General features: G+C 48.8%; 1 protein-coding gene across 2 annotated transcripts; it reads right to left on the minus strand.

Moving 5' to 3' along the window:
- Positions 1–1,885: 1,885 nt before the first annotated feature.
- CCDC9B (coiled-coil domain containing 9B) lies at positions 1,886–27,707 on the minus strand. Of its 2 annotated transcripts, XM_041404104.1 has the most exons (14): positions 27,346–27,707; positions 24,981–25,094; positions 24,497–24,601; positions 23,719–23,781; positions 23,168–23,332; positions 19,807–19,956; positions 13,795–13,869; positions 11,776–11,960; positions 10,395–10,456; positions 9,835–9,888; positions 9,304–9,409; positions 8,692–8,749; positions 7,552–8,361; positions 1,886–3,082 (listed from the first exon to the last, which is right to left on the minus strand). In XM_041404104.1, the coding sequence occupies exons 1-13, from the start codon at positions 27,364–27,366 to the stop codon at positions 7,582–7,584; spliced, it is 1,938 nt and encodes a 645-aa protein (XP_041260038.1). In that variant the 5' UTR covers positions 27,367–27,707; the 3' UTR covers positions 1,886–3,082; positions 7,552–7,581. The 2 variants fall into 2 exon arrangements, with proteins under 2 accessions (XP_041260038.1, XP_041260039.1); XM_041404105.1 differs by lacking the exon at positions 23,719–23,781.

Here is a 27,707-nt window from a genome sequence, read left to right on the forward strand (position 1 = left end):
TGGAGAGCTGAACTGCTGTCAGGATTTTGTGTTATGGCCTCCTTCAGTAAATGCTTTGGAAACAAGTATCTCCAACTTTATCCAAATGTATTTTTGTCCTTGGCTTAAAGTTTCCTAAATTACCTTCTTTATGCAAGAGCTGATTCACTAGTCTGGGATCAATTCTGATAGTACAGAGTTGCTGCGTTGAAACTGATGTCTAACTCACTAGTCTGGGATCAATTCTGTGCAGAGTTGCTGCGTTGAAACTGATGTCTAAATTTTTAAGGAAAAGAACACTGTCCAGTGGCCAGCTGATCCTTTGGTTTGAAGGAAAAAGCATTCTGCCTGGGAGTGCTGCCGCTTCCCTTCTGTCTGGAAAAGCTGGAGCAACTTCCACCAAATCCCTGAGCTACCAGCCACTGCTGGGAAGGAACAGGTCCTATGCAGGCAGGTGACTCTGAACTCTGTGAGCTGTCCTTAGATTTGCTTGCCAGAAAAGTGCAGTGGTGATGAGGTGGTGGCTCTGATGCCTCAGTGAAAAAGTGATCCTCATCTTCCTGGCATTGCTTCCAGGAGCTTTTGTGGTGAGGAAACTGAGCTAGCCCAGGAGTTCAGTGTTTCCAGAAGGAATCAGTGCTCTGAACTGCTGTTGCAGTTTAGAGCTGTTGCTCTAAAAAGCAGAGATTACTGATTCAGTTTGGAAATCTCTACATGTGGAACTGAGAAATAGTAACAAACAGAAGGTTTTTCCTCATTCCAACTTTTATTTCATATAAATAATCCCTCTACATCAGATTTGTCAACTTTTCATTTTTTTCTCTCACCATAAAGAAGAAATAGCTAAGCCACAGTTGTCTGAAAAATCACAACCCAGGCACCAAACAAAGTGCATTGAGCAAAGTGTTAATGAGCAGGAAAAAATACACTTAGAACAGGCACAAGCTGTCCAGTCCCATTCCCAAAGCCTGGATCAGACTCAGTCCTTCCTCAGCATCATTACCTGCAAAGTCATTTGGAAGAAAGGAGAAAAAGGAGGGAACGGAGGACCAGTGATGGTTTTCCTTCCAGAATGGAGTCTAGGGCAGTAATGTCTTTTATCTCTTCAACACAGTACTGGGCCAGGGCAATGTAAAATTCCTGCCTGGCCATGTGTCTAACTGTTCCTGGGGCGTAACAGCTCTTGAGCTGAGACTGTGTGTTCCATGGACCATGAGGCAAGCTGGCTTCTGGGAAATGCTGGTAATGACTCAGTCTGACTGGACCAAGAGGCAGGTCAGAGACCTGATGTACAAAATAATAATGAATAAAAAAAACTAAACAATTGCAAGCAGGTTTTTGAGTCAGTCAGATAAGGAAAATCAGCCTTTAACTGTGATGGAGAAGCTCCAGGACCTGGAGCAGTTTTACAATCTTCTGTTTATCTGTTCTTTTATCTGTTGGATAAGTTCAAATAAACCCAGTCTGGGCTTTGGTGGGGTGGAGATGTTTCTACTGATAAAACAAAAAGCTGCATGCTCTGTTTCTTGATAATACCTGGTGTGATGCCAGTGAAGTCTCCTGAATTTGGCACATGGAGGAAATTCCCAGGCTTGCGCTTCATGATAGGTGTCACAGGTCTAAGTCACACGGGAGAACAAATGTTTGTCTGTGCAAATATTAGTTTATTAAAGCAGCATAGAGTATTTCAGTCCACACGTGCCAACCTGATCTCCAGGGCAGTCTGCCAGCCTGGTCAGCCAACATCCTGCAGGACATTCCAGGCAGTCTCCACATATACCTGTCTCAGGGACGCTTACTCTGGCATCAGATTTTAGAGCAGCCTTGAAGTGAGGGTGATGCCCACTCTGCCCTGTCATTCAGAAGTCAGAAATTATGTTGTGTTATTCCATGTGCCTTCGCTGTCTGAATGACAGGGCCCACTCTGCCCTGTCATTCAGAAGTCAGAAATTATGTTGTGTTATTCCATGTGCCTTCTCCTTAACTGGTAGCTGTATTCCAGCTGGGTCCTTGCTTCCTGCTTGGAAAGCCAAGCAGCTAGAATTCCTGCATGTTTGTGCTTGTAAAGCTCCTCCAGATCTTCCATTTGAAAGGTATCTTTAAGGCCAGGTCAGAAGGTCAGCAGGGCATCTTAGAGAGGATTCCTGCTCTCTTAATGAAACACAAGGCTATGAAAGGCACAACCAGGAAGGTGAACATGTTTAATACAAAGTCTTGGACCTCCAGCTCCAGTTTGGCCTGGGTCCTGCTGCCAACTGCTTTGGGCAGTGTGGTGGGGGAGGAAGATTATTGTGCTGTCCCCCTTCTTGCCGTGCTGCAGGGATGCCCAGTTACGCTTGGGAAGGGGGCATGGGGTTTGCTGGGTTATGCACAGACCTGGTCATCCAAGCAGCCACCTTCCTTGGCACAAAGCACTGTCCTGATGTGCTCCTCAGCCTCTAACAGGGGAGGACAGCTGGAGGCTCTTCAAGGAGGAGGTGCTGGCTTGATCTGTGCTTGTCAGAAGCACTCCATCCATCCACCCATCCTGCTCATGCCCCTCAGCGCCTGCCACTACCATACACCTCTGCCAACACTTCAACCACGTGCAAACCTCTAGTACAAGAGCTCTGAACACAGCTTCTTCACCCACCTACTGAACTACACCCTAACACCTCACCCCTCTGCTTTGCCAGTCACCTCTTCCTGCTGTTTCAGTTGCTGGCACAGCCCCTGGCACGTGCCTCCAGCCTTTGGGGAAAAAACAGCGTGTGTGCCCAGAAACCCAAGCCATAAGTTTAAAAAGAATTAGTCATTAAATAAAATAAAGTGCATCAGTAGACATTTCCTTGGCTTGCCACGCAGCTGCAATATATGCCAAACAAATAGATAAGTGATGGTGTTTTCTCTGTAGGGTGGGAGTGTGTGCACCCTTCCCTGTCCTTTGACACACAGATAGGGAAGGGGGATGCCAGAACTGTGAGCGGGTGGTGATGGGGACCCCACGTGTTGTGAATGGTGCTGAAGGGCACTGCACAGGTGCCGAAGGCTGATTTCATAGAAGGTAAAAGAGTGAGGACAAGATTGTGCTCCTCTTCTCCTCCACTGCCTCCAGCATGTTATCCTGCGAAACAAGAGCAGAGACAGCCACAGGATTATCAGTCTCCAGGGAACTGCTGAGCTGTAAATTAAAATGTCTGCTGTGTTCCACCCTGCCCTTCCTGCATGGCTGGGGCTGCTTGGGAAGCACCACTGGGGCATAACCCAGATACCTGCTGCCAAATCAGACAGGAGCAGTGGAAGCTCTGCAGCCCAGGGGACAAGCTGATTCTACCAGTCTGGATTAAATACTCTCAGTCCTCCTCTGGGATACATCAACTTTACTCTTTCCTTACATCTCAGGAACAACAATCCTGATGTGTTCTTGTGTGTGCTGGTTCAGCACCTGGAGCACCAAGAGAAGAGGCTGATTTCAGGTAGGGCTTTGTGATCCTTCCTGGTGAACGTGGCCTGGGTGTGCAGCACTTGTAAACCCCAAGGGCAGAGGCTGAATCTGCTTTTCCTAATGAAAAACTATCCTGTGAGTGGAGCCTGCTGTCCTAGAGCTGCTTCCAGACCCAGACATGCTGATTTTAATTGGGAAAGGCAGACTTTTTATTCTTTTCTAGTTGCCAGATGCTTGGGTGCTGCTCAGAATTGCTGAGCCGGCATTTTCCTGCAGCCATGTTTAAATCCGTAGATCTGCCTTTTGCTGATGTAGATTTCAGCAATCAAACCTCCCAGGAAAGTTCAGGGAGAGTGATATAAAAAAGAAGAGGTTAAATCATCCAAAGGCAGGAGAGGCCACAGGAAGCTTGGCTTGCATAAAAAAGAAACTTCTCAAGGAATCTAGATCTAAAGACACAGCCACATATATTTAATAAGGAACTGCACTGGAATCAGACCCGAGCTGCTGACACAACTGATGCTGTGTGCAGTTGAGACGAGGTTGTTGCTGGAGACTTCATTCCTTCTCCTGTCTGTGTGCAGCAGCGAAGACTGGCTGTGTCCTACTGCCGAGGGCTGCTCAGTGCTGTGGCAGCACACTGGGATTTAATGGGACTGGGAAGGGCCAGAAGCAGACTGTCAGTCACACTTGGTGGTCCAGGTATTGTAAAGTATGTGGTTTATGAGCCTGAGCTGACTCCAGCACGAGTTCTCACTATTGTGGATCTATTTGATCACTGATGCTTTCAGAAGGCTCTGACTCTTTCAGTGCTGGGAGACAATTCCCTTTCCTGCTTTGCAGTATTATCCTTTCAATACAGACCCCTTCTTTCCATGCATGAGTGAGTCTTTACAGCCAAGACACTGGTGGGCTTTAAAGTCATTACTTCTCTTGGTAAGTAGCCAGAGTGATTAGCCTTTCTCACATTTCCCACTGTATCCTCTTTCTCATACATAACTCCAGGGCCAGTGGGAGATGGAGCAGCTGTGGGCTGGCTGTGAGCTGGGGCTCAGGACAGCAATGCCCCCATGTGCTGCCTGGGCTCTGCCAGCAGAGTGGGAATTCTGTGGTGGCAGAATTCTCTCTGTGTGTCAGTGTCACAGGAGAGGACTGTCACAGATCACTGCTGTGTCACACCTCCCAGCCTGGCTGGCTGGGGGATGTCACTGGGATGGCCTTCACAGCCAAGCCAAAGCAGGTCCTTGTGGGACCTACTGGTCAGGCCCCATGTGATGGAGGGATGTGCAGAACTCCCTGAAGCTGCAGCTGAACATAGCTGATGAAGGTCTGGGATAGCAGGAACAACTGTGGGATGTGAGAGCAGCTCCATTCCTGGTGTTTGGAATGGCAGCAGCTCGGTCATCAGAGCCCTGAGTTATGTTTAGACGTGTTAAGCTCCAGTAAGTGGTCCTCAGGATTCAGCCATGGTGAACTTCCAAGTGCTCTGGAAGCCACCTTTTCCTAATTTTCCCATATTTATTCCTGGGCTTCTCCAATACATTGGTTCCTGCCCCAGCATTGTGTTCTGTCTTGGATGTTTCTTCCCCTTTGCTGGTGTTCACTACCCACATATCTACAGAGATCACAATTCCACTGCTTTCTGCCTTCATTTTCCTAGACTAAACAACATTCCCTCAACAGCCCTGGAGCCTTCCCTGTGTGTCCCTAGTCTCTTGCACCATTCTCACAGAATCCCTGTGTTTTCCTCCCATGTTGTGCCATCACTCCAGAGGTATGGAGACAAGTCCCACTCCCTGTCTCTGCATGTAAAGACTAAGTACCACTTAGGTGGTGCTCAGAGGTGCTCTGGAATTTAAAATGCCCATGGCACGAGGATGGGCTCCAGAGGGTGGTGTGGGCTACAGAAAGGACCAGGGAAGCCAATGCTATTCAAGGCAAGCCCTTGACCCTGCCAATCCTAGGCCAACTCCCCAAACATACCAGCAGATGGTATCTTCCTGTCTCCTGAACCTCAGGGAAGCTGGTTGTTCTTCCGCAGCTCCACAACTGTTTTGGGAAGTGCTGGTTTCTGCTTGTGCTGCTTCCTGCACCAACCTTGGGCGCTGGTTTGCATCAGAGCCGACCTCTGCTGACCTCCTCCGTCCTGCAGCACTCAGGCCCTGCCTGCCCCACTCCTGTTTACGTCAGCCAGTGCTGCAAGGTCAGATCCCTGGAGCTGCTCTGGAAATCTACCCCCAGCTGCATTTTCTCTAAAGATGTTAAGATTAATTTTCTCAAGAGAATTCAGGGAAAAGCTTCTGTGGTTTTTGTGTATCGTTTACTTCTCTGGGACTTGTTGGACATTCTCCAGGGATTCCAGTCCTGCACTTCGAGTAAATATTTATTCCTTGTTATTTGAAGCGAAGGATGAAAGCCCCACCACACTCTCTGCACAGCATCTCCCACTGATTTGAAGGTGCTGGAGATTTTTAGTGCCATAAATAGACGTTGGGAGGGGGAGCTGTGAAACCCACGTGGTGGCTGCACAGGGCTGCAGTTGCGCAGGAAGGGATGTGAGATCTGCATTTACTGTGAGTGGGACACGGGCCCCACGAGCAGGGCAGGGGGCCAGCACATCGTTATCACTGAGTACAGCTGTTTCCAGCTGTTACATATACCTGCTGAGCTCTGAAGTGGACTCAGGGCCCTATTACCAAACCATGGGAATCTCCATCGCTGAGATGAAAATGGACTATTCTAATTAATTGTTTCCTCTTAGTTGGTGTCTAATTAAAGTTATCCTGAGTGAGCAAAGTAGTCATTAATTCCTCTATCCTCTAATTTGGTGGGAATTTTGGTAGATTGGAAAGGCGTGGCTGGACAGTAATCTCCCACTATGTCCATCCAGGTGTTTCATAACATTCTCCTAAATGCTGTTGGAATTAATTTCCCTCACTTTAAGGAATTTTAGTTCAAACATAGAACCAGCTCCTGCTGGTTCTTGATGTTTTGTCTTTTTGAAATCACTATGACGCTTGTACTTCTCCCTGCCTTTTATATGGATTGGATTATAGGGAAAGTCTTTGTTAGCAGCTTAGCCACTTCATCCCTAAGCTCATTTGTACCTCTGGGAGGAATACTGAGCAACACCAGGGGACACATTGGTGTGTAGAATCTGCAGAAAAGCTTCTGGAATCCAGGAAAAGCACTTGGTGGGGGGATCTGCCTGCCTGGCTCTGAGCAGCTCATTGCCTCCACTGCCTACTTATGGAACAGAGCTGCTGCCTCTGTGAAGGAGAGAGGCAGGAGTATCCTGAGAGCCACTCCCATGTTAGGGAAGCTGGATTGTGTTCTGGAAATGCTCATCTCTGTTTAGTGTGATGTTCTGCTCTGTGGGACACTGCTGGAAAAAACACACCTTGCAAAAATCCCTTCCCTCTCTCTTTTCCCTCTCCTCCTAATTTCTACCTTAACTTTGTGCTTGTCATCCTTTGTTCCTTTTCCTGGCTTTGCATTTGCCTTGATGGAAGAAAAATTGTTTGTTTGTGTAAAACCTGGAGCATTGCTCCATAACTGGCTCTGTTCTCCCTCCCTTCTGTTTGGTTCGTGGGCCTTTGCAGCAGGAATCATCTCACCCTCTGTATTTATACATTGCCCTGCACGTCAGTGTTACCATCTGTAATTCAAAGTGTAGCACTCACAAACCTTCTACTGGGAAGAAAATCCCACATACAATCAACTTTCTCCCAAGTTCTGCCCATGAGGTGGGCCCCTGTGGCTTTGCAAATATTTTGGGGAAGGACCACACTGACCTTGAGTTGTGATCACCCCAGAGACAGAAATAAACTCATCCCACTGTGGGTATTCCTCCCATCCTTTCTAAGGTCATAGTTTCCCACGAATAGATCAGTATGTGCCGTAACTAATGTGTGTCATCAGCCAACCTCAGCAGCCCAGTTTTCTGTCTAAATTTTTCTGTCTGACTTTGCATTCCTTCCCTACCCACTCCAGGACAGGCCTTTGCAATCCATAGATTTAATTACCTTAGAGATCCATAGCACTGCTAATGAACGTTTCCAAACAGTTATCTGGTATGATGCCATTGTACCACAGAAAATGGAGTTGTGCCCTGTACTATGGCTGAGAGCATTAACAAGATGACTCACCTTATGTCTCAGGCAAGCCCGGGCAATCTGCTAGTTGTGAGTGTCCCCACTGTCCTTGTCCTTGCAGTCCTCACGCTGGTCCCCTTCCCCAGACTGGGATTTTGCTGTGTCCTGCTCAGGCTCAACAGCCTTGTCAGAGCTGGCTTTCCCTGGGGGCGAAGGCTTGTGGTGTTCAGTGCCTTCAGCATCTTCACTTCCTTGCAGTTCAAGTGCCTGTCCCTCAAGAGCAGAGCTGTGGGTCACTTCTTCCCCTCCTCTGCTCACCAGCTGTCCTTGGTCTGCATCCAGTCTGTCTCCTGCTGCTGTGTCGAGCTTTCCTCCATGGCTGTTGGAAGAGTTCTCAGAGCACTCCTGTTCCGAAGCTGGCTGCTTCTCCAAGCCAGCTCCATCTACATTCATTCCCATGGGCAGTGACAAGGTCTCCTCACTGCCAGGCCTGGTGCCTTGCAGAGTGTTCTGAAGGCTGCTCTGTGAAGCAGTGCTGTCAGTGCTCTCCTCCCGGGAGACGTCAGCAGTGCCAGGCTTCCCATTGGCATCTTCCCCAACATTTTCCTTGCTTGGCTTGGGCCCTGGCTCTGAGTCCCCAGCACTGGCCACAGATACCTCTGTGCTGCAGCCCCTCACTCCCCTCTGCTCCTCCTTCTGGCCATTCTGGGCAGGCTGGACCTTCCCACTTTGCAGCTGCTGTGAGGAGGAGGCCCCGTGATCCTGGAGGCTTGGCTGTTTCCCCTTTTCCTCCAGCTCAGCTGTGCAGTTCTCTTCCACCCCCTCATCACCTCTGCTCTTCCGCCTGTCCACACCAAGGCTCCTCTGAGAAACAAAGGACATATTAAGTTCAGCTTATATATACCAGTATATTGTATTTCTTGTCTGTGATAGTTCTGAAAACTTGAGGAAAATAGATGTAAAAGGATGTAGGTGGAGAAGTGTTCAGGGACCAGAATAGGTGAGGTAGTTGTGCTGACAGAGGGTCAGTGTAAGCAGTGAAGCTGCTGTCACACCAGGCCACATGAGGAGTGTTAGTGGTGAGTACAGTTACCCAAAAACAGGTCTCCCAGCTCTGGAACAGATTAGAGATTACAGTTTTCCTGTGCATGTGTTTAGAAAACTCAGCTGCCAGCCTGCAACTCAGGAACTCACCTGGCCATCAAGGTCATCCTTCACAAGAGACATGTCCTCGCCTTCTTTTGCATCCCATCTGTCAAGAAAAAGTAATCAGAATTTAGGCCTTGAAGTTCTTACAAAGCCAGTGTCCCTTGCCTGACACCCAGACAGGGATTCCTTCCAGGGCCATGTATTCCTTGTCTGAGCCCCTTGTCCAGGCCTATCCAGAGACACTCATTTGAGACCACTAAATCTCAATGAACTAATTGTAATGGACACATGAACTCCAATTGCCAGAACAGACAGTTGAGTCAGACTAAGAAGACAGAGTTTGCTTGTGCTGATGCCTGCCACAGTCTGGTCCTGCTTGCCTAACAGTGCCCAAGTGTCCCAGGTCTCCACGACAGTAGACACAGAGGCAGATAATGAAGGCTAAAATTACTTTGAAGTAGCTTGGAAGTCAGAGTATTTACAAAGGCCTGCAGTGACAGGACAAGGGCCAATGGCTTCCCACTGACAGAGGGAAGTGTTAGGTGGGATATGCTTCCATGTGAGTGTGGTGAGGCCCTGGCACAGGCTGCCTCTTCATAACTAGGCAGGGACTGAGATGTGGACGTGCACACCATGGCAGTGCTGCCAGCTCCTCACCTTCTGGCTCTGCCTGTCAGTCTGTCCTTCCCCTTGGCTCGGCTGCTCACAGCAGGCACTGCTTTTGGACCAGGGTCGCTCACATTCACTCCATGATGTCCTCCACCTAGAAAACAGGTTGGAAATGCCATGCAAAAGCAGGCAGAAGCAGCTGATGGACCACTGAACAGGCCAACACCCTTGTAATCTTGGACAGGATCTCTGACGTGGGAAGCCTTTGAAGCTGTGTGCATACTGCATGTATATTTTCTAAAGTAATGAAGACAAATCAAGAATCCAGGGTGTTCCTTTTGTGTTTTTTTTTTAATTCTAAATTCCAATTCTAACTTTAAATCTTATTCCTTGGATAGAGTCTTACTTGTGTTGTTCTTGGAAAACTTCTCCCCTGCACACAGCTATGAGAGCAGCCATGTGGTATGTTCCAAAAGGCTCTCAAAATCTGCAAGTGTCTGGAGAGATCACTCTCCTGAGGGATAGCAGAGGTGCTGGCATTTAGTGGGGTGACATAACACAATCCTGTGGTTCACTCACCTCTCCCATCCGCAGGAAAGGACCTGTGCTGGAATTTCCTTGCATTCCTTCCCCCTGCAAGGACACAACAAAGGATGCACCGAAGTGAGTGAGAGTCTGTAATGGACAGACAGCAAATAGCCTCATGTTCAAATAGGGTGTCATGAGGGAAAGCTTTGTTTTGTCAGTCCATCTCCTGAGAAACAGGAGTCAGGATGGACTTATGCTCGTAAAGAAGCCAGCATGTGCCACAGGGATCAGAGATGATGTGCTCTGGAATAGGACTGCCTCTTAAACGAGTGTGTGGGAAAGGAGGCAGGGCTGCGCCTCCACACTGTGTTGTACCAGCTTACAGAAGCCACTGCTCTCCCTGGGAAGGTCCAAAGCTCTAGCACCCAGCTGCTCAAATCCCATCCCCCGAGCCCTCTGCCCAGCAGGGAGGGCTGAGCCCCCAGCTCAGAGGCGTTTGCCCAGGAAAGCAGAGCGTCACAGCCGACAGCCACGACAGCTGCTGTGGCACTGGGATGTGCACGATCAGCGTTCACTAGCATCAGGACAGAGTCTAGGTGTCCCTTGCCAACCTTTCTTACTGCTGGGATTATCCAAGGCTGGCTCCCCATCCTTAACAAAGTCCTCTTCAAACCTGCAGGTTAAAAACAGGCATTGTCAGACCTGACCATCCTCCTCCAGTGTGCAAAGCATGGGCAGGAGCCCTTGGCACGATGCAAGCTCCAGCCTTTGGCCCTTCTGCACCTGCCCACAGGCAAACCTGTGCAGGTTTCTCAGCAGCAGCTGAAGCTGCATGGGCTGAGGTTGTGAGTTACTTCTACCCCAAAGAAGAACCTCTAAAACCTTTACATCAGTACCCATATGTATATATTAAATGTTTTGAACCTCCTATAGATGTAGGGTAGCTGTACTACACTCAAATGCAGCTTTCCAAGCTTCCAAATACAATCTGAAGTAGCTTCAGGATTTGTCATCTCAAATCAGACCATTTGGTTGGCTTCTAGTCCTGCTTGTTTCATATTATGGCTTTTCTCTTAAAAATGGATTTTTGGAAAAACAGGAGGGCTCAGGGCTGTTTTGACATCAATACTCAGCACCCACTTAAGTCAATTTACCCCTAATGATTGGGGTCTCAGCAACTGAAAACTGACATGTTTGGTTCCATTCCTCAGCCAAAGGATTGTCCCACCTATCTGTCCTGTGCAAACTGTTCTATCACCAAACCTTGTAACAGTCCCTAGCTCAGCACCCTACCAGAAGCTTATCCTGCTACAGGTGCCAAGTCATCCTCCAAAGCTCTCTAGCTGGTGTGACCCAGCTGAACCAGCACAGTCAGAGGCACAGTGATTCAGGCAGGGACATGTCCAGCCCCATTCCCAGCTGTCCCACATCACTGTTCTCAGCATTTCCCTGTATGACACAGGTGGCCTTTTGAAGTGAACCCCTTGCCCTGCAGTGCCCGAACAGGCTCAGTTTCTGGAGTGGGGAGGACTTAGGCATGTTGGGCTCTCCTGTGCTTGAAAAGGACAAAGAAGTGGGGGCAGTTAGAGAACCTGTGGACTAGCAATGCAAGTTCGTCCATCCACATTTCTGGAATAGCACCTCCTGCCATTGGATTTGTTTGTGTGAAAATAGAGAGGATCCTCCAGATGCAGACAGATCCTTGGTTCATGCTCCCCTCCCTCCTACAGTCCATACCCTGGTTGGACCAAAGGCAGGCAATCTTTGTCAGCACATTGTATCCCCTCTCAGGAGAGCTCATATCAGGAAGAAAACATGAGAATCACTGTGATACCAGATCCCACTTATTGGCATGGTCTGGGGAGGAAGAGGCAGCAGTGTGGATTTGGTCAGGCACATGATGGCATGGGATTGATAAGTATCTGCACAAGATCCCACCACTGGCTTTAGGCCTGCTGCAGGCAAAGCACCCTGGGACAGGGAAGGACCTACATGTGCTCCGACTTCTCCACATCCCAAGCCCGTCGCCACTCGCCCTTGGCGTTCTTGTGACGCGCCAGGCGCTCCAGGTCAATCTGGTCTCGCTCCCTCTTCCAGCGGATGTACTCCGAGCGCTCCCGGCCAGTCATGGGGAAACTCACATCTCCAGGACTCTTCTGGACTGGCTTCCCACCATCCTAGGAGGGAAAAGAGCTTCAAGTTAATAAAACTGTCTGAAACAGCTGCATTCGGGGTATTTTGTACTGTCACCACCACAAATGCTCAGGAATATTTGAAAACAACTCGTGACAAGGTCAGCTCCTTTCTCTGAAGTGATGTGTGCACACCAGGACTCTGCTTTACTCAAAGCCTAAATACACTGGGGCTTTTTGGCTCTACAGAAGGGAAAACTGAGGCAGGAACCTTTGCTAAGGTTTACTTATGGCATAGAGTCAGTTCCTGGAGTGCTTGCAACATCTCTCAACAGGGTTTGAATGATGAGTCCCCCAACCTGAAGGTTTTGGGATACATAAATTGAAGTTATGCTGTGAAGCCCTTCGCAGTGAGAAGGCAGGGAGGGAAGGAAGCCAACCTTGTGTGACCACCAGGCATCCACAGGAGCCCACAGCCACAGAGCTCCAGCCAACCCTGTGCTCAAGAGGAGCATACCCAGAGCAAAGGGGCTCTTTACCTTCACTGATGTCAGGCTCCTGGTTTATCACTCCTCATGACAGACTGGTTAAGGGCTGACACTGCTCAAAAATTCAAAGCTTAATGGAAAGACAATTCAGAGCTGATGGAGCATGTGGGGGGGAAGTAGCCCAGCTGTCAGGTTAATGGATGAGGTGGAAGCCGGAGCCGACAGGCTGTGGTGTGTTGTCAAGCAACAGTGTGTAGGGAGTAGCTTAGTGCAGGGCTGAGTCCTGGGGTGCTAATTACCAGCAGATAATTCATCACCTCATACACATGTCCTTCCATGCCAGCCACCCTCACACCTTCCCCAAAGAGGAATTAACTCCTGAGCCTTGCACTGCGGATAAGAGAAACAGCAGGAAGAAGGGACTGAAAGCCCTGTTACCAAGGTGACTCACCTGCGTGGGCTGGAGCTGGGGTGGCACCAATTGCTGCTCCATTCCTCAGCTGGCAGGAGCTGGGGACCTGACACTATGTCCCCAAGGAGGGAGAGAGGAGAGGGTCCTGCCAGGATGTGGGTCCTGCCAGAATGGACCCTGATGCATCCATAAAGCCAAAAGCAAGGGAAGGACTGAGGCTGATGCTTGTGCTCTCTTGTGGGGAGAGGCAGAAATGGTTGGGGGCCTATGGAGCAGGAGGAGTCGGTCCCTCTCCTCAATTACAGTGTAGCTGTGGTTAGCTGGACCACAGGCTATCATGCTCCCCCTTCCTGCTCTGGGGGGCTCAGCTGGAATTAGTGTCTAAGAGTCCATCTGTGCCCTCCTAATGAATCACACTGAGGTGGGGTTATTCTATTTGTGCTCCATTAATTAAAGCATCTGCAGGCTCGAGGGAGCCAGCATGTCTCCAGGCTTTGCATTAAACAGTCAGTGGGAAGGCCTGTGCTTTAATTTACCTCCATCCTACTCAGCTCCTGCTAAAGTGAGGAGCTGTAGCTAATACAGCTTGGGCTTTTCAATCCACAAGGAAATGGTTTTGGGAGACGAAACAGCCAAAACTGTGCTGCCACAGGGGTGAGCATGTTACCCTTCCTAACATCCTTATGGCTGTGTGAAGGGCTTGAGCAGCCATGATAAGATGTGGAGGCAAGTCCTTGTCACCTTTCCAGTGCTGCTTGCTCCAGGTGTGTCAGCTGCTCAGCAAAGCTTTGTATGACGAGAGTGATGAACAGTGGGAGCCATGTCAGAGCACAATGCTGCTTCACAGAATTACAGGATGGTTTGGGTCTCAAGAGACCCCAAAGGTCATCTTCCTTTAGGATTATGGTAGGAAGGCACATTTTACTGATTACCTCTTCCAAGACAAGGGTGCCCACAAAAGTACCTGGGCCCCACTCACCTTCCGGCTGTGCTCACTTTCTGGGCCTCTGTCACTGTCTGATCTCCTCTTCTCTGCTGTTCTCCGCTCTTCTCCCTGCAAGAGAATGGACACAGGAATTATTCAAGGATTAAGCAAGGATTCCTGGCAGGAGAATCAGGACCTGAACCTATGCCGACCAGGACATGTAAGGACTTCTCAGAAAAGATCAGCAAAAGAGAAAGGATTTTTTCTGGGGCCCCAAATCAAACTGATGTAGAAAAAAAAGAAGTCAGAAAGCAAGGGGTGCACGAGAAAAGCATTCCCACGGGTCCCTGCTTCTCCCAGGCTGGAAGCAGAGTGCTGTCCTGCATGGTCCTGTCTCTTTCCAAGGCAGACCAAGTTTCAACAGAGTGCTGTCCTGTCTCTTTCCAAGGCAGACCAAGTTTCAGGTACATTTACAGATTTGGGTCATTTTAGAATTCCACTGTACAAGACCTGGATAGCTACAAACAGCAGCTATCTGGTGCAGCTACAACCCAGCATGGTCAAACTAGGAGTGATTTCAGCCCCTGGCAAACATGGCATCCTTCTACCACAGTCCATCCCTGCTCCCATCGGGTTTACCCATGCTGCCACCAGATTGGCAAGCTCTGCTCTGGTGTTGATATTCCCCAGCCTGGCAGGAAGTGACAATCAGCTTCTGTTTCTTAGTGAGCTACAGGCACCAAACACGGGCCAAGCCAGGGGTTCTCTGTCCTCCATGTGATGAATAATCGAGACAGAGCCATGTCAGAGGCCAGGGTGGGATTGCAGTGGGTCTTAACAAAACAGTCTGCAGAGCATAAAGATCTTTTAGGAAAGGCTTCCTGCCTGGCTGGACAGCTACAGGACTGGGGCTGTGGGGAGCTGAGCTTGTCCTGCTGCCATTTTGCAGTGCCAAGCAGAACTGAAACACAAAGAGGAATGTGGCAGCATGAACTGCCAGCTCAGCCCTTCCAGAAAGCAACAGCGTGGTGACGTCCAGCCCAGGCTGGAAACAGGACTTTTATTCTGTGCATTCACCAGACACAGCTTTAGTTTTACAGGGAAACTTGGGATATCACTCTTGATACCTGCAGCTCTGCCCAGTCTCCTAAGGCAACTCATGCTGCTGCAGCTTGTTCTCATGTACCCCACGGAATCATGCAGGGGATGAGCTGGGGACACACTTTTGGGGAATTGCCCACACATGCTAAGTCTGAGGCAGGTGGGAAATGTGGCCATACAGCTAATGGACTGTCATTGTACTTGGTGCATGACAGCTTCACTGGTCTGACTCATAGCTCCAGTACAGATGGAGTTTTGTTCAAACAGATCCTTGGAAATAACAAGGAAAATTTTAGCTATATTGTCCTGGGATTTCTCTGCAAAGATATGGGAAAAATGCAGAGGGGTCTGTGCTCAGAGAAGCTGCCCCTCACCATATCCTGCCTGTTGCAAAAGGGGATATGGTGAAAGATGACACTGGGGACTTATTTCAAAATGTTGCTGTGAAAACTTATATAACCAAAAATGCCCCCTCTGGACTCAAAGTCACCTGCTCTGGCAGCCCTGTTTGAAGAACCCTGTAGTGAGAGATTGAATGACTCTCTGCAGTCCCAAACTGAGCATTTCCTGAGAGATTAAACAGCAGAAATCTGGAAACTTTGCTCTCCCAGAGCCCTATATCCCAGTGGCTGTCCCATTTGGAATGCTCGCTCATCAGTGCCCACCACAAACATGGGTGACAGAGACACTGCACAATCCTTCATCCTTTTACACCCTCACTGCAAGCCAGCTGCCTTTAGCCTTAGTCTGCTTCTATTTTTGCTTCTCAGAGGGCACTGTGGAAAATGGAGAAGACCACAAAAATGCAGTTCTTTTGTACCAGGACAGCAGGTCTGAGCTGTGCAGAGAACAGTCAGTTTGGATCTTGCAGTGGCTCAGGAGCAGAATTCCTGTTGTCCTGCTGCCCCAGAGCTGCTCCTCCTGTTACCACACACCCAGGCCAAGAGGGAGCAGAACATGTTTTTCTTTTCCTTCTTCCTCTCTGCCCCCAAAATTAAGAAAGATTACATGGACGTTATCATTCCTAGTGTAACTGTTCCTGCAGAGCAGGAGGAGGACACAAAAGCCTGAAGCAGTCAGGGAAGATTTTTATTGTTTATCCTGAGGTTTCTGCCAAGATTTCTCAGTTTCTCAGTCCAGAATGGCCCAGGGTGGGGCCCAAGGTGGGGCAGAGCCTGCTCCAAAACAGCCCTGGGATCCCAAATGCCTTCTGCCACTGGGTCTTTCTGACTCCCTGGCATACATGTTCCCAGCTAATGTCACTGTGCAGTGGTGACAGTACTGATGCCATTATCCAGCCAAGCACTGGTTTGTACTAGCAGTTCTCCAGAAGCTTTGACAGGCTTCCACATCTCTGGGCTGGTTCAACACCTTCTTTTTTTAAAAATAAGGACTATCAGATGAGTTAAACAAACCTTTCGGTACCCACTTCTCCAGGCACGTGTCAGCACCACAACTGGCATCTCTTCTTGAAAAAATGAGGAGATTTTTGTAGGAGCTTAAAGCCTTTTTTTCTAGTGCTCAGATTTCCCACTGGGCAGGATTTTTGAAACTAGTACATGAGAGGATTTTTTTATAACTCTTTTGAAAAATCTGCCTCCTTAATTGTGCTGCCTGAAGGGAGCTAAAGACTTTTCAGCCACCCTCTCTGCCTATTTTCCCCTCCCATCTGCAATGTAAAAGCAAGTGTTTCTCCTGCCACAGGTTTGGTTCCTCTCCTCTGCAAGTACCAAGTCCGACTCCTCTGTGTTAGTCCCTGAAAGCAGCTTTTTTGTCTCTTGATTACAGTCATTTCTGATACACCATCCTGGGAAACTCTGTTAATAAAAGGACAATTTAAAAGCCCTGAAGCTCTATCAACTGCCCATTTAAAAGATGATTTGTAACCTGTTAATTAACCATTGTGCTCCATTGGTCCTGGGCTGCTGGCTCCCAGCTCTAATGTACTAATGAGCCTGAAACACTGCCAAAGCATGGAGTGGCTTTTTAGGGCTAAAAATGAAGGATTGTCTCCAGCCCTACATGCAGGAGAGCCCTGAGGCAGGTTTAGGGGCAGCCAGGCAGAGATGGGTCCCAGATGTGGCACTTCCAAGCCAGCAGCAGCACTGGAGGTCATGAAGCTGCAGCAGTAGAGCAATGGACTCTGCAAGGAGACAGGATAATTTGGTTCCTTCAGCACTGTGGGCTAACAGAGAGTGAAAGAGTCTTTCTGCTTATGGCACTGGAGCTGTCTCAGAAAAGGAGATCATGAAAGCATCTTTTTTCCCTTGCATTTCCTCTTTGGTAGCTCCTGTCCCAGCTCTGCTGCAGTCTGGGACTGACAGTGTGGGGTTAGCCAGAAGCACCACGGGCAGCAAGAAAGGGAGCAGTTTTCCTCTTTGGGGATTTTTTTGTTGTTGTTGTTTTGTTTTGTTTTGTTAGTTTGGGCTTTTTTTCTTTATTGAATTTCATCAAGAATAAAAATAGAGAAACTGTGTGGTAATGAGGACACCCATCAAATACTTTAATTGGATACATTTGACACATGCACAGAGGAGGAAGCAAATTTGACAGTGGCCAGGCTACTAGAGGGGGAGTGATGGATGTGATTCTTTCTCCTAGGCTTTTGTGGGAACCCCAAAAGAGCAGGGAACCAGCTGGAGCACAAGGTAAAAAGGCCCAAAGGATGAACCATGCTAGGATTAATGAGAGACTGAAAGTTAATCCTTGAATCAGGGGTCCCAGCTCAGGTTCTAATACACAGCTAGCCAGCCGACAGCACTGACACCCCACCAGGCTCTCCAACAGCTGATCAATATGGGGATGAAAATGAAGTTTCTCTTTTAACAACTGATTAAAGGATAGAAAAGAAAAAGTGGCAAGAAAATGGTGGTTTCCATGGCAGAAGATTAGCAGGAGTGTGCCACTGGAACATGGGCTGCTCAACATGCTCATAAATGGTCTGGAAAAGGAGCTGAAGAGAGGGATGACAGTTTGCTGATGATACTAAATCATCCAGGGCAAAGAATGTAATTTGCCCGGAAAGAGCTGCGAAAGATCTCTTGACATTGAATGCCTGCATCATAAAATTACAGCTGAAATTCAATATCAGTAATACAAAATAACTCACACAGAGAAAAATGTCCCTTCTTGTATACACACACACACAGTAATGAGTCCTGAGCTATGATTAACAGTCAGGAATGAAATTTTGGTGTTACAGTGACTAGTTCTCTGAAAATGTTAGCTCAATTATTTAGGGAAAAAAAAAAAAAAAGCAAAGAAAATGCAAACTTGTTGGGAGAAGAATAGAGAACAAACCAGAACATTGTTATGTCACTGAGTACATCCTGGAGAGCCCGCAGCTGGAATACCATGTGCAGTTCTGGTCTACTTGTACTGAAAGAATATGGTAAAAATAACAAAAGCACAAATGGGACAATGAGAATGATCAGAAATAAAGAACAGTCCTCAGCAGACAAATGTAAATAGGAGCAATCTCTTAAGTTACGTGAGGTAGCTGAAGGGAGACATGAAACAGGTCAATAAAATCATTTGTGCTTTGGGAAGTGACCTGGGAATGATCTATTCACTACTTCCCCTGATACAGGAACAGCAAATGGAGCTGTCAGGGAACAAGGCTGAACAAGTCTAGGATTCTAAGCTTCCATGATTCTATGGCTTTAGCTAGTGCAGCCTTAGGCCCACCCTCATATGCTCTAAATCCAGATGATTTGAGGCCACTATGACCAATGCATTGCCAAAACTAAAAATATGGATGCTCAGCCTCAAATTTCATATTCCATAATAAAACCAGATAAGAAATGACCTTCCAGGGCAGTCCATACACTTAAGAGAGCACAGGATCTAAAGGCAACATCCAGGCACTCCTCCTGCTGCTCTCTCCTAGTACAGCCCCAACCCTGATGACCTCAGAGACAAGTGTTTAAACAGGCCCAGCAGAGAGTAGAAGATGACACTTGCCTGGCACATTACAGCAGTACATTTGACAAGCTTAAGGGCAGAAACAGCACAGTCAGGTCAGTCCCATTACATCCAGGAATGTTGGTGATGCCCAGACTGAAGCAGTGATGTCTGTCATGGGGACTTTTGGGGTTACCAGTGGCTCATTTGCCTGCTCTGGGATTACCAGTGGCTCATTTGCCTGCTCATAATCAGGCAGATCATTTGAGGTTTATGGCATTCAAAACACTGCTTGGCAGCCATGAGAAAGGAACACCTGAGCTCCTGGAGACTAGGTAAGCCCTGGGGAGAAGGAGAAGCTGAAGATGAGCATGGGTAGTAGCAGCAAATGGTTGGCACTATTCCAGAGAGGGGCTGCAGATGTCTCCCAGCATTCCTGGGTGTGTTTGGTAGCTATACCAAGTGTTGTTTTCTTACACAGTCTTTGCTGACCCTATTTGCTGCAGGCATTCTTTCTTATCTGTGAAAGCTTCCAAAGAGGAAAATAGCACATGCCTCTGTGTGTGTAAAGAGAAAGGTATTTGTAAAGAAGTATTTGAAATATGTTTCAAAGATTAACAAAGTTCACTCAGCAGGTGATGGCCAGGCACAGCAGGATGTGGTTCAAAGGCAGATATAGCCAGCCCTGTTAAGGTTTAAGTCGTGCAGTGAGTCAGGAGGACACTGCTCCTGTCCCAGTCTGCTGAGTGGCTTCAAAGAAAGTTGGTAAGAGACAAGGTGAGATTCACGCCCCATATCTGGCAGTGCTTTCATCAGTCCTTCCAAAGCAACATCTGTTTATGAACTCAGTGTGTTTAGGAGGCTTCTAGCTTTAGCTAGGATCTCAGGGGAGGGAAAAGGTCGTGGCTTTCTTCTTTCACAGGGATGGAAGGCAGAGATACGGAGAGAAGCTGCACTATTAACATAGAGTGTCTCCCAACATCCTGTGGCTAGGCTCTCCTCATGCCAGCAGAAGTGGATGCCATGGATAGGTTACAGGCCAGTCACTAGCACTGTACTTACCTTTTCCTTGTTGTCCATGGTGATGGCAATCTGCATCCTCCTTCCCCGTCGGAAAGCCACCAAATGATCCGTCTCCTCCTCGCTCAGGTCCGGCACTCGGCCCGGGCCAGGGAAGCTCTCGGTGCGTTTCTCGCTGACGATTCTCTTGCCCTGGAAGGCACAGGCTGAGTTAAGGACACCTCCATTAGCTCTCCTAGGAGAGTGGCCATCCCAAACTGCAAAGGGCTGGCAGAACAGAAAATGAGCCGAACAGTCAGTCCCCTTGGCTTATAAAGCTGCCACCCCGCTCTAAGGGATCTGTGATATTACAGAGGTGTGTTTAGCTGAGCACAACATCAGCAGGGTGGGATTTACCCTGCTCGGATAATCTGCAGCATGAACAATGAAGGATGGTTTTATTTTAAGCTTGCGTCTCTGTCTTAGAAACAAATGTGAGGTTGTCCCCTCCCCATACAATATGTCCCAGTAAAATGTGAGGCTGCCTTAGAGCTTAAGCCTAGAAGGTGGAGGAGAAGGAGAACAGTGGGGATCCTTCTCTTCAACCTTGTCCACATAGCAGTTACTCCCCTGAAGTGTATTAGCACTTGATAATTCATCATTTCATAGTCATTGTGTGTTTGTATTTCTGGAATTATTTATTCAGCAGTGGAATACTTAAGAAACCTGATATATAAGCTCCTTGAGTAAGGGCAGTTTACCCCTCTCAGATACTATTTACAGCTGTCTGTATTAGTGTCATGACTTCACTACATGGATTTACATCTGTTTCTTATTTTGTTAATGATCTTTGTTGCTGGCTGATGTCCTGCCAGTGCCCTCAGCCATCAATTCCACAAAATGAGCACATCTTTTGTACAAAAAGATACTCATACTTTTTTTCATTTAAAAGTATCATCTTTCAGGCCAGTCATGTGCCTTTTTATTTTTGCCTTACAAGGAAATGAGAGACTGAATAAGTGATACCCATCATTATCTCTGATCTTTTTCTTTTCTTTTCATCCATATGAAGTCTGCTCAACTTCACCAGGGATGAAGGAACCTCAGCAGCTTCCCTCTCTAAAGGATGGTGCATTTTACTCTGTTTTCCACCCTGGGCTTTCACATTTACTGCAGTCTTGATTTAAAAGGTACTCAAAATCTCCAAGGAAACTTTAGTGAAACTTGGGAACTCTTTGTTGCTATGAAATTGTTTTTGAACAAAAAACCAAAAAGCACACCCTGATTTGTAGGGAAGACATGCAATCAGGGCCTTTGCCATGACATGTGATACCAAGAAGCCTCACATTAACCTCATTTTCCCTCGGCTCTGCCAGGAGTGCAGATGTTAGCGAGGAGAGAGCCTCGCTGTTCACAGCCTCCATCAGCATGACCTTTTTTATGGCTTCTCAGTCATCGGGCTTCCTAGCACATGATGAATGTTTTAGGAGACACTGGAGTATTTCCAGCAGCAGAACCTCAGTCTCTTGTTTATTCATCTTTCACATTTGTGTGATTTTGCTGTTTCAGCAGAGATAGTTCTTGAGTCAGCCTGATGCAGGGGAGAGGAGTGGTCTGGCTCTGCCTGTCCTGTCAGCCCCAGATGAACAGACATGATGGGAACCTTGTTACATATTCCCTTGGGGATTTCTAGCTCTGCTTTTGGATTCAGTATTTCTAGGCTGTACTGCTGAGGTTAGAGACTGAACTGGAAACTGGCCTGGCTCTGCCCTACCCAGAGCACTGGTACGAGGTGTTTGGCGTTGTACTTAACATAATTTTTTTATTAAGAAAGTAAGCCCAGGGATGGTTTAGAAGGCAACAGCAAGCTATTAATCCACAAGTTGTACATCAAGCATTTATTCATCTTAAGTCAACAGCTGTTCCCTAGAGCTCTTCAGTGTTTAGGTGTTAATGGCTCATCCTTTAGACATGTAACAAGGTCACAGATGCCTCTTGCCAGGGAGGTCTGGCACTGGGAGGATATTTGAAGGTGATTTCATCACTTGCTGTCTGAGAAAGTCCCTCGTGAGACCCAACACAAAGAGACTTGTGCCCAAACACCTCAAGCACAACAGAAGCCTCAAAGTACATCACTGGATTACAGGGAGGTGACACCATCCCTGGGCTACTGGATGTTAAAAGGCAAGGTGTGAAGGCTGGTGCTGGCAAAGCCTTTAAACCCTGCATTTATGGAGCAGATGGCAAGGAAGACTCAGAGGAAATACAGGAAACAGCTATTTAACAGAGATGTGGTAGCTAGACACATCCAGGCTGGGAGACCACCAGATTTTCTGTGTAATACCCTTTGCCTTCCCTCCCTTTACCACTCCTTCCCTCCTTTCTTCTCTCCCTCCCCATTTTGCTTCTGGCTAAGCTGCCTTGCCTGAAGGCACAATCTGCTCAATGTATCTGCTGACATGTGTCTTCTTTCCTTGTTTCCTATTTTAACAGTCTGGGTGACCTCCCAGCCTGCTTGTCCCATGTTGGGAAATCCTGGTCCTTGATGCCCCAGCTCCCAGAGTGAGAGATGTCATATGAGGAGAGCACCCATGCAGAGCCAACAGGGACAGAGAGCAGGTTTACAGCCACAGTGCCTGGCAGAGCCAACTCCTCCCCTCCACAGGGCTTGTCCTGGGTCATTCCCTGCCTGACAGAGATCTGGGACTCTGGCACCAGCTCTTTAGCTTAGTCAGAACTACACCACTCCCCATACAGAGTCACTGTAAGGTGAGATGTGTCCATTTCATGTCTGAGGCAAGCCCCAGATTGCAGAGGCAGTGTTAAAAATACTCATCAGAGGTGTGCCAGAAAAAAGAACAGGGGAACAAAGGAAACCCCTGGACTTCTGTCCAGTTTGTGAAACTTCCCAGCTGACTTGCCTTTGGGGCATCTTGCTTGACTATGATGTAGGTTATTGATGATTGGATGTGAGTGGTTTTCTGCACAGCTGAGGATCCCTGGTGCTGGGACCTTGCAGTGGTCACAGGAAGGACGGTGGTGCCTCATTCAGTCACACCAGTGTCACCAAGCAAGCCCCTCTTTCCAGGCACAGCAACACAGTTTAACACAGAGTGGCCCAGGAGGGCAATAAGGTGATTAATCCCTCAGAAAGGGAACTGGTTCCACCTGGCTGGGTAGAGGGGTTGCTGAGGGGGTTAGCAAGGCCTGAGGGCTGATTCCTGGGAATCAGATATAGAGAGGGAAGCATGTGGTAGCTCTGAGGTTGTGCTGAAGAACTGTGAAATGAGAGGAAACACACAGTAAGGGAACTATTCCCTTTGGATGTGGCACGCTGGACAGAAAGCTCAAGTGAGAGGCAGAACAGAAGCCCCTTTGTAAGTCAAGAGGCTGCAGTGTAAGAGCAATCCTCTTCCCTACTCACCTTTGCTTTGTTGTCCATGGTAACAGCCAGCTGCATCCTCTTCCCCATCCTGAATGTGAACATATGATCTGCTTCATCCTCCTCCTCGTCTTCCTCACTGCCAATGCCAAACCCAGGGCTTGTAGGACATGGGCTTCCCCATTTCTCACTCACCACCCTTTTGTCCTGGAAAATGAACCACTTCCATTAGCAAATCCAGACCCTTGACTCAGGGATGTGATTCCCTTCCCCAAACACACCTGCACACAAGCGGGAAGGCAGCTACAGAACAGCCCTTGCCCCCAGGAAGTTCTCTGTGCCCAGCACACTGCTGTGACATTCCTGGGGAACAAGGGGCTTGTTGTCTGCTCAGCAGCAAAACCCACAAAGACAGCAGGGCTGAAAAATCCTTTGCACTTACAAATCTGACATTTCAGACTAAAATGCCAGAGTTATGGGAAAGAAATGCCATCCTCATCTCTTTCTGCAGCACACTGAGTTAGCTTGGGAAAGCCTAAGTCCTGCTGAAGGTGGCCTTGGAAGCCAAGTGGATGGCTGAGGGTGGTGCTCACCATCGAGAGGGCTGGGCTATCTTGTCCATAGTGTTCAGTCTGGGTAATTGCATCTTTCAGGTCCTGTATGAGAGAAAAATGTGTGCAGCAGCGCACCCCGAGAGAGGCGAGGGCCGTGGCCAGGGTGGGACAGGAGCAATGCACTGGCCTGGATCCAACAACCCAGAGTGCTGAAAGCAGGGTGGGCTGGCTCAGCAGGCTCTGCATGAGCTCTGGCAGAGTTCACCAAGGGGTTAAGGCAGGACTGGCTTCCCAAGCCCCACGCTGCCAGGATGGGTGGACAGAGCTTATCAGATTTGGTCCAGTTAGGAAGGAAACTTGGGACTCACAGCCTCTGGCCCGGGGCCACTTGCTTTGCTCACTCCCAAAGCCTAAGGAGATCATAAGTTTTCCCAGCCTATGGCATTCTCAGAGGCACTCCTGATGCCTCCAGTGACACACACACATGCACCTGATATACTCTGCCTACATACTTACAGTGATACTGGCACCTGGGACATGTCCAGGGCCAAGTGTGCCTGTCCACACACCCAGTCATCTGCCACTTATGTCTTTGTGCATGGGTAGAGGTGCCTGGGCATGGCTGGAACTGTATGTGCAGCACCTAAAATCACTCTGATCACACATCTCTGCAGAATTTACCCACACTTTTCAGGGCTTAGGATGTATTTCCTGTGCCTCAAAGAACTTTGTTGTGGATGGTCTCTCAGAAATGCCACTTTGCAGCAGGAAGACTGGAGTGAGAGCTGGCCTGTGGTGAAGGAGAGGCACCACTTACGTTGTGAGCTTTGGTGATGGTAATAGTGAGTCCATCCTGCTTGGGCCTCCTGGAGGTAACAGCCATTCCCTCCTGTTCTGCTCGCTTTTTGTCCTCTTCTATTTCCTGAAACACAGATACCCCTTATCACAAGCCTGTACCTGGATGCTGTTCATTTTCCTGTTTAATTCTGCTAAACAGACCCACCTCCACCTCTAAGAGGGAGTGCACCAACTTGTGTCCCAGTTATGGGATGCAGGCAGAGGAAGGTGGCAGTGGGCAAGGAGATGCTGCAGCAGTTCAGCAAGTGTCAGTGTCTGTTCTGCAAAGCAACTCATGACTTGTAGTTAAAGGCTAAGGTAAAGCCTAAGCTAAAGGCAGAGCTCTGCCCATCTGCTCCAAGTGTTTCCAATATAAACATGGTATCTGTGTAACATAGTCATTCTGACTGCTGACAATCTTCTTTACACTGAGAGCTGGGGAAGGTAAGGACCTGCAGACTCACCTGGTACCTTCGTATCAGTGCTTCGTTTTTTTTCCGCAAAGCCAAGATTTTCTTATCAAGTTCAACATCTTTCTGCTCTTTCTTCCTTAACACAGCATCATCCACAGCAGCATCCTGGAAACACATGGAGCAAAGCTGTTCTCAGTCATCTTACCAACAGGATGAAACCTGCTCCTTCTGTCTGGACAGGGTGGGAAGTGAAAGAGTCTTTCCCATCACTTCTCCCTGAGTTTTTTCCTGACAGAATTCACCTTTCCTTTTCTTACAAATTTTGTTCAGCAATGAGGTTGTTTGAGCAAAGCGCTGCTGCCCCACTTTGACAGCTGTCAGTGGGCTCCAGAGTTAAACCCTGCTTATCTGCATGCAGTACATGACCCTCACTTTTGCGTGTTCTCGGGCATGGAGGAGGTGTGCTGGATATCAGACATCAGTGAGGGAAAGGCAGCAGAACCTGCTTGTGACACAGACCGCAGCGCCTGTGCCAGCCCATCTCCACTCTGGTGTCCCCTGTGAGGGGTATCTGATCTAACAACCCCTGCCAAGGGCTGTTCTGCCAGGACACAGGCACACATCTGTGTCCAAGTGGGACAACAAGAACATTTAAACTGCCTCCACACATTCTTCTGCTGGACAATAGGATTTTGTCAAGATCTGTGGGAAACAAATGGCTTTTCCATTGCCATTCATCATCGGGTATGCGACAGGTGAGCAGATTGCTTTTGTGGGTGGATACAGTTCCATGGGCATTTTGCAAGGCTGATTAAAGCCAAATTCGGTGTTTACCTGAACAGTAGCTGTTCTGGGAGCACTAAATTGGCAGGTTCGCTGTTTACCAAGCTCTGGGGTGTTGGCTGCTGAGGGTGGGATCAAAGTGTGCATGCCCTCAAACACACCCCTTTCATCTTCAGATTCTTTTGAAGGAGAACTGGCAGAGCTGCCGGCTTGAGAAAAATTTTTTAAAATTCCTGCAGAGGTTGTATTTGCGCTCTTCTCTTTTCAAAGCAAAAAAATAGAAAAGGCCTGTCAGGCTATTCTGCCTCTGCCCATTTGTCAGCATTTTGTCTACGCTGCAAGACGGCTGGTACCGGGGGGAGGGGGTCCTTCCATTTCCTGCTGGAAACAAGTCACTGGAAGGAAAGTTTGCTGGTGTTCAGCACTTCTCCTCCCTTTTATTAACAAAGCCATTAAGGTGTTTCTCTCTGCACAACCTGTTTCAGCAAATGCTGGCAGCTGTGGGCGGGAGGGGTCACTCACCCGCACACCCGGGCCCCGTAGCCGAAGAGCTGGGCAGCGTGTGGAGCCCACGCTCAGCTCCCAGGGGCTCACCCATTGTAGACTTCAGCCCAGTCAGCGTTTGCTCGTCAGCTGCCGCTCCGAGCCAGCCCATAACAGGGGGCCGTGCCCTCTCCTCCGTTTCTGGAACGAACCCGCTGCCCCAGCCCGTGCTGGAGCTGATGTTCAGGATGGAAAGTGGCTCCATCGTGCCCTCCCCAGAGTAAAGCTCTTCCGGGGAGCCAAGGTGCCCGTATGTCACCGCGACAGAGAGTTATAAATGGCTTTGGCAGAGCAAACGTGCGATGGCTTTGAGTCAGCAATCAGCTGAACCCAAAGCCTCCCCAAGAGCAGGGCATAGCCACGGAACGAGAGGCCTCATTCTATTGCAAATTAAAATGTCACAAAAGGAGAAAATGGAAAGCTGTCGTCTTCAGGCTTCAGTTAAATGACGACATCCCGTTGTGTCACAGCCCCTCTTCTAAGTGGCACACACACTGGCTACGCAGCTCCTTGGGGGCTGGAGGGACACCTCACTCCAGACTGTCTCTGCGTGCAGTGTTTTCCTACACACTTCTATAAAATCGCCTGTTTCTACAGCGAGACCTCAGAGACAGCAGGGTTGGGAAAGTGTGAATGGCAGGGGGTGGGGGGAGGGAAAGGGGACAGGAGCAGCCCGTCCTAACGTTCTTCTGCGTAAGCAAATGTATCCGCTCTTTTTAAGAAATATCCTCTTCCTTGACAGCTGCAGCTGAAGCCCTCACCATCATAGGCACCATCCAGCACTGCCTGCGTTTCTGTTTGTTATCTGCCTCCCGGGAGGCACCTTGTCCTGAGCCAGCCACCACAACCTGCCCCGGCGAGGGATGTAAACCCCGGCACCCAAAATGCGCTCCCCCCAGCACCCCTCCCACAGTGCAGTACGGCTTGTCTGCTCCCCGTGCCTGCTGGCAGCCAGGCGAGGCAAGAAAACAAAGCGACAGCCGCCAAAAGGCCACCCTGAAGGAAACGAGTGCAAGTCCTTGCGTGGCCTTTTGGGGTGAGGGACCCCAGCGCCCCCGCCCCTCCCAGGCCCCGCGCAGGCAGCACTCACAGCTCGGTGCATGTTGGACATCGGCGGCGGAGCCCGGCGGATTCCAGAGCAGAGCTAAAAGAGGAGAGCCATCAGACGGCCTTTCTCAGCACTGGTTGCACAGCATACAAGATCATGTTTTGATTACAAAAGCCTCGTCTGGGCTCCCAGCCAAGAGCACTGGCTGCCTAATATACCAAGCACAGACAGGGTTTGGAGTGCCTGTGTCCTCCTCTCCAATCTCACTCTCTTTTTAAAAGAAACACTCCCCCTTTTCCCCCCTCCTGACTCCTTTTAACTTCCTGATGCCACAAACCCTCGTTCAAAGTGGGAAAAGCCGGGTGAACAATGACGGATGGATCAGGCAAACAGCTTGGCTTCGC

This window comes from Onychostruthus taczanowskii, unplaced genomic scaffold (assembly GCF_017590055.1).
Source record: "Onychostruthus taczanowskii isolate IOZ18803 unplaced genomic scaffold, ASM1759005v1 scaffold208, whole genome shotgun sequence".
In the NCBI taxonomy this organism is placed as follows: domain Eukaryota; kingdom Metazoa; phylum Chordata; class Aves; order Passeriformes; family Passeridae; genus Onychostruthus; species Onychostruthus taczanowskii.

Bases quoted from the DNA above. Each gene is read 5' to 3' on its own strand.
- CCDC9B (XM_041404104.1), bottom strand. From the start codon at position 27,366: ATGTCCAACATGCACCGAGCT. The intron at 23,782-24,496 runs GTAAGTGGTGCC...TCTCTCATACAG, and splicing joins CCATCACCAAAGCTCACAAC to GACCTGAAAGATGCAATTAC. The intron at 10,457-11,775 runs GTAGGTCCTTCC...TTTAACCTGCAG, and splicing joins GTGGAGAAGTCGGAGCACAT to GTTTGAAGAGGACTTTGTTA.